The 6,784-nt window shown below is 45.1% G+C and overlaps 1 protein-coding gene across 1 annotated transcript; it reads right to left on the reverse strand.

The window, feature by feature from the left end:
• Window positions 1-3,160: 3,160 nt before the first annotated feature.
• LOC143807896 (uncharacterized) lies at window positions 3,161-6,085 on the reverse strand. Its single transcript, XM_077289963.1, has 2 exons — window positions 3,454-6,085; window positions 3,161-3,248 (listed from the first exon to the last, which is right to left on the reverse strand). Exon 1 carries the CDS (start codon window positions 6,009-6,011, stop codon window positions 3,723-3,725), a length of 2,289 nt encoding a protein of 762 aa, XP_077146078.1. The 5' UTR covers window positions 6,012-6,085; the 3' UTR covers window positions 3,161-3,248; window positions 3,454-3,722.
• Window positions 6,086-6,784: the final 699 nt, after the last annotated feature.

The following is a 6,784-nucleotide window of genomic DNA, read 5'->3' on the forward strand; positions in this document are numbered from 1 at the left end:
GCATGATGTTTTCAGCGGTACCATATTTATTTATATCCATCTTTTTGATCGCGTGTTATTCCACTTTTTGTTTTGTTTTTTTATTTACATAAAGAAATGTATTTATTGGAACAATATTTATTTATTTTCTTTATTTAGTAATTTTTAAAAATCTATTTTTACACAGTGTAATTTTTTAAAAACTTTTTTACATTGCCCCAGGGTGAGACATCACTATATAGTGTCAGATCGCTGATCTGACACTTTGCAGAGCACTGTGTCAGATCAGCAATCTGACAGGCAGTGCAGGAGGCTTGCCGGAGCCTGCTGTCAGCAGGCACTGACAAACCGTCTCCCTGCAGGACCCATAAGGACCCCGTGGCCATCTTGGATCAGGGGCCTGCAGGGAGGAGACAGGAGGAGATGCTTGGAACAACGCAATCACATCCAGTTGTTCTGAGGGTCTCAGGAAAGCACGCAGGGAGCCCACTCACTGCACGATGCTTCCCTATGCCACTGGAATGCTGCAATCATGCTTGATCGCAGTGTTCTGGGGGTTAATGTGCTTGGAGTGGTCCGTGACCACTCCTGGCACATAGTGCCAGATGTCAGCTGTGATAATCAGCTGACATCCGGCACAATCGGCCACGCTCCTCCCTGTGAGCACGGCTGATCGCATATGATGTACTATCCCATTGATGGTCATACGGGCCCAGGTCACCTCGACGGGACAGTACGTCAAATGTCAGAAAGGGGTTAAAAAATGCACCATAAACCACATATTCAGTGTAAGCCTAATGTCTCTTTTTGCCTAAAATTAAAAAGGCTGTCATTTTTTGATAAACTTTTTTTTATTAGAAGTGTCAATTTATGATGAGATGCTCACAAAATGACCAGATATTGGGACTCCCAGCATCAACAGTAATTTGTGTAATGATTCAATAGATAGTACTAAATTTCTATGCAGGTCTAGACTCTTTTTAAGTACATTTCTTGTAGTCTTAAGTTATATGGTTTCTTGCTATCAAAGTTGTAAGAACAGTAAAAAAGAAGGATGTGGCAATTATCATTTAAAGTGTTAATTGAAGTGTTCTTACATAGCAAATACTGTAAACTGGAGATTAGCAGAAGTACTTGAGGAGACCACATAAATTATATTATTTAAGGCTAACTGTTTGTAATAATTATATGGGATAATTCAGGAGACTCTTTGCCTTGGAACAGGACACAGTTTTATAAGTGGTAAAGTTTATATTATCACACGGTGATTCAAGCAGGTGCAGAGAGAAACTCAAGTCCATAACACTTGGTGCAAATAATAAACGCAGCTTAGCAGTCAATAGGAAACTTCAGAGGTAGATGCAAATAAACAGAAAGTCTATGAAGCACAGTTATTCTTGAGAAAACTTGACACGAATAGATCCTTGACTTAGTCCAGACACAGATAGATATGCTATTAGGCAGTTCAAATTATATCTTAGCTCAACCAGGGAGGCCTGGTTAATAGTCTCAGGTTTTGCAGAGCAGAAACAGCTTACATGTCCAGCAAATGCAGATGGAAGTAACACGAGCAGCAGATGAAGGAGGATTACTGAACACTAGTGTTGAGCGATACCGTCCGATACTTGAAAGTATCGGTATCGGATAGTATGGGCCGATACCCGAAAAGTATCGGATATCGCCGATACCGATACCCGATACCAATACAAGTCAATGGGACACCAAGTATCGTAAGGTATCCTGATGGTTCCCAGGGTCTGAAGGAGAGGAAACTCTCCTTCAGGCCCTGGGATCCATATTAATGTGTAAAATAAAAAATTAAAATAAAAAATATTGATATATTCACCTCTCCGGAGGCCCCTGCACCTCACCGCTGTTAACCGGCACCCTTCTTTGCTTAAAATGAGAGCGTTTAGGGCCTTCCATGACGTCACGGCTTCTGATTGGTCGCGTGCCGCTCATGTGACCGCCAGGCGACCAATCACAAGCCGTGACGTCATTCTCAGGTTTAAGCAAAGCAGGCTGCCGGTTACTACCAGGGCGCGTCAGAGGGTGAGTATATCCCTATTTTTTATTTTAATTCTTTATTTTTTACATGGATATGGATCCCAGGGCCTGAAGGAGAGTTTATGTTATGATCCCAATGGCAGAGGATCTCTGATATTCCGGCAAGGTAGCAAAAACATAAATACTGCTCTAGGGAGGTGGAAACTGGGCTAACCGCATACCTGATCCTGACACAAACAACTAAAAGTAGCCGGTGAACGTGCCTACGTTGGTTCTAGACGTTTCGAGCCAGCCGGAGAACTGACTACCCCTAGAGGGAAAAAATGACACCTCGCTTGCCTCCAGAGAAATTGAACCCCAAAGATATAGAAAGCCCCCAACAAATAATAACGGTGAGGCAAGAGGAAAACACAAACGTAGAGATGAACTAGATTCAGCAAAGTGAGGCCCAATAGTCTAGATAGCAGAAAATAGATAGTGGACTATGCGGTTAGCAGAAAACCCTACAAAACATCCACGCTGAACATTCAAGAACCCCCACACCGACTGACGGTGTGGAGGGAGAATATCAGCCCCCTAGAGCTTCCAGCGAGTCAAAAATCAAATGTAAAGCAAGCTGGACAAAAACACTGAATAATGCAAACGATCCAAATTGTACAAAACAGACTTAGCTTTTCTTGCATGAGGCAGACTGAAAGGAATCCGGAGGAGACCAAATAGGTCTGGATACAAGATGCCAGGCAAGAGACTGAGTCCAGAGGAGACTCAAATAGGAAACACCCGCTGCTTAACGACACAGCTGGAGCTCAGGCCTGCAACAAGACATACCTAACACAATACCGTTAGTGACCACCAGAGGGAGCCCAGAAACACAGTTCACAACAGTACCCCCCTTGAGGAGGGGTCACAGAACCCTCACCAAGACCCCCAGGGTGATCAGGACGAGCAGCGTGAAAGGCATGAACCAAATCAGCCGCATGAACATCAGAGGCGACAACCCAGGAATTATCCTCCTGACCATAGCCCTTCCACTTAACCAAATACTGGAGTTTCCGTCTAGAGATACGAGAATCCATAATCTTCTCCACCACGTACTCCAACTCGCCCTCAACCAAAACCGGGGCAGGAGGCACTGTTCTGTCTTCATACACGTTGATACGGTGTGTGATCCAACATACGGCATAAACCACTTCTGTCTCCCAAATAAGCAGACTGTCCTCTGTAGTCTAACTTGTTTATTGGTAAACATGAGCGCGGTAAAACTAGAATAATACAAATGATATGTATAAGTATTGGGCTAAACGATAACACAACTACAACTAACAGGGAAACATACAGTATGGTGCAACTTCTACATAACTACATACAGCAGATTCCTGGTAACCACATTTCCTGTGTACTGGCTGCTATACAGTTAATCACACACTGTACTACACTACATTGTAGGAACAGGGGTAATGACCTTACCGGATAAACTTAACAAGGATTAGAAGTAAGTGAGGTAGTTCCAACAGCAGATAACGCGTGTGTCCAGGGAGATGCACAGAGAGAGAATGGGAATTTCCCCATCCCAGAATGCCTTGCTGAAACCCACAATGCAACACTCTATTATTACATGAAAAACACAGGTTATAAATTTATCCACCACTGGGTGGTGCTATAACACAGCAAAACCAGAACTAGTGCTAAACCTTGTGTCCTTCTTTTAGAAAGGACAGAACACTCCCCGCTTGGCATCAACCGATGCCACCTACAGGTTCTTTTGGCGAAAACAGTAAGACAAGTTCCGCCACTGGTCTGAGGAATAGTTTGCTTTCCCCAGACTTGCCTACTTTGACCTCGACCTTGCGGATCTTCCCATCTTTGCTTGGGAATACTTTAGTGATGAGGCCTAGTGGCCACTCATTACGGTGTGACTGGCTGTCTTTCATGAGAACGACATCACCAGTTTTGATGTTTGGTTTGTCGGTCTGCCACTTCTTCCTTGGTTGTAAGGTGGAGAGGTACTGCTTCCTCCATCTGTCCCAGAAGGTATTGGAGAGACTTTGGACTTGTCTCCATTGTCGTCTGTAGAGGTCCTTGTTGCTAAATTCTCCAGGTGGAGCGCTGAGAACGCTGGCTTTCTGAGTAAGTAACATGGCAGGAGTGAGAATGGTCGGATCCTCAGAGTCACTAGAAAGTGAAGTCAACGGTCTGGCATTAATGATGGCCGAAACGTCTGCTAGGAATGTGGTCAAACTTTCATGTGTGAGTCTTGCACTACCTGCCTGCAAGAAAATGGAGTCAAGGATTCTGCGTGCTATTCCTATCATCCTCTCCCAAGCACCTCCCATGTGAGAAGAGTGTGGTAGATTGAAAGTCCAGGTACATCCCTGCTCACTCAGGTATCTTTCCACACCGGTGGTGTCTAGGTTGGAAGGAATTTGAAGTTCTTTCACTGCTCCTACAAAGTTGGTACCTCTATCGGAGCGTATGTGCTTCACGGGACCTCTGATGGCGATGAAACGTCGGAGTGCATTTATAAACCCTGAAGTGTCCATGGACTCAATTACTTCAATGTGGACTGCTCTAATGGACATACAGGTGAACATAACAGCCCAACGTTTGGCATTGGCCTGGACTCTTCTAGTGTTCCGTGCAACCACAGACCATGGTCCGAATACGTCCAGTCCGACGTTGGTAAAGGGAGGTTCTGTACTAAGTCTGTCTGGTGGGAGATTGGCCATCTTCGGCTTTTGAGTCCCGCCACGGAGTTTGCGACAAATCACACAATTGTAAATGAGTTTACTCACGCATCGCTTTGCTCCGACTATCCATAGTCCAGCAGTTCGTAGATTTCCTTCAGTAAACAGTCGTCCCTGATGTTTCACCAAGACGTGGTGGTGTTGCACAAGCAGGGTCGTGACATGATGATGTCCAGGAATTATTATAGGGTGCTTCTCCCCAAATTCCACTTCAGCTTCTTGAAGACGACCTCCAATTCTTAACAGCCCATCCTGGTCAATGATTGGATCAAGCTTCTTCAAGACACTATCTCTGGAAACGGGTTGGCTTTTATTGAGGTTATCTATTTCTTTGGCGTAACATTCACGTTGTATGGTACGAATTATGACGTTCTTGGCATTTTCCATGCTTGGAACGGTAAAGGCACACTTGCAGTGGTGCCAACCTTTGCAAGGTTTCTGGATGGCGGGTGACGTTGACTTGTAGGATCGAGCCACATGAATTAAACAAACAAGGGCACGAACAAGTGAGTCCCAAGTTGAGAACCTGTTGAAGCGGTGGGATTTGAGGTGATTGTCTTTAGTCACCGTACGTAGAATGGATACCTGAGGACGGATTTCCTCATCTGCCTCTGGATCCACCAATTCAAAGATGTTTGACTCGTCCACATATGGCGTCGAACGGTATAAGAATGTAGGACCGGTGAACCAGGTTGTGTCCTTAAGTTGTCTTGCTTCAACGGATCTGGTTGCGTGGTCCGCCGGATTGTGGTGCGTGGACACATAGTGCCACTGTTTAGGTTCGGTGGATCTCCTGATCCTTAGCACCCGATTGCTGACATAGACATAGAAGCGACGAGTTTCATTACAAATGTACCCCAGCACTACCTTGCTGTCAGTGTAGAACTCAACTTCTTTGATTTCCAGGTCCATTTCTGTTGAGATAAGCTCAGCTAACTCTACTGCCAGCACAGCTGCACAGAGTTCCAGTCTGGGTACTGTGTGTTCACGGAGTGGGGCCAATTTTGTCCGGCTCATAACAAGCCTTACGTGGCATTGTACGTTGATGTCAGTTGTTTTCAAATACGCCACTGCTGCAATTGCCTTGGTTGAAGCATCGCAGAAGATACAAAGCCTTTGCACCTCGATTTCTGATGAAGGCACAGAAGCATATGGCCGTGCCACGTAGAGACTCGACAGGGCTTCTAAAGAATTTTTCCATCTTTCCCACAGTTCTCTTTTATCGCTGGGAAGCGGATCATCCCAATCGGATGTCTCTTGGGTGAAGTCTCTCAACATCATTTTACCTTGGATAGTTACAGGGGTTACAAATCCCAGAGGATCGTACAAGCTGTTCACAACGGACAGGACGCCTCTACGCGTGAAGGGTATCTCTTCTTCGCTGATCTGGAAGGTGAATGCATCCTTTTTTAAATCCCAGAGTAGACCCAGGCTCCGCTGCATGGGAAGGGAATCCGTGCTTAAATCCAAGTCTTTTAAATCGGTTGAGTAATCTTGAGAGGGAAAAGCTGCCATTAGTTTCTGGCTGTTGGAAGCAATTTTGTGCAACCTCAAATTGGATGAAGCGAGCATTTCTTGTGCCCTTTTTAGGAGGCTGACTGCTGACTCCTCTGTGGGTGTGGATTTCAGGCAGTCATCTACGTAGAAATCCTTTTCCACAAAAGATCTTACATCCGATCCATACTTCGCTTCACCTTCTCTGGCTGAATGTCTAAGGCCATAGATAGCGACAGCAGGGGAAGGGCTGTTCCCGAAAATGTGAACCTTCATACGATATTCCACGATGTCCTTGTAGGGGTCATTATTGTGGTACCAGAAGAACCTCAAGTAGTTTCTGTGTTCTTCTTTAACAAGGAAGCAGTGAAACATCTGTTGTATGTCAGCCATAAATGCTACTGCGTCTTTGCGGAAACGAAGAAGTACTCCCAGAAGTCTGTTGTTGAGGTCTGGACAGGACAGGAAGACGTCGTTTAAAGAAACACCTTCGTATCTGGCACTTGAGTCAAATACCACTCTTATCTGACCTGGTTTCTTCGGATGATACACGCCGAAAA

Source organism: Ranitomeya variabilis, chromosome 1 (genome assembly GCF_051348905.1).
Source record: "Ranitomeya variabilis isolate aRanVar5 chromosome 1, aRanVar5.hap1, whole genome shotgun sequence".
In the NCBI taxonomy this organism is placed as follows: domain Eukaryota; kingdom Metazoa; phylum Chordata; class Amphibia; order Anura; family Dendrobatidae; genus Ranitomeya; species Ranitomeya variabilis.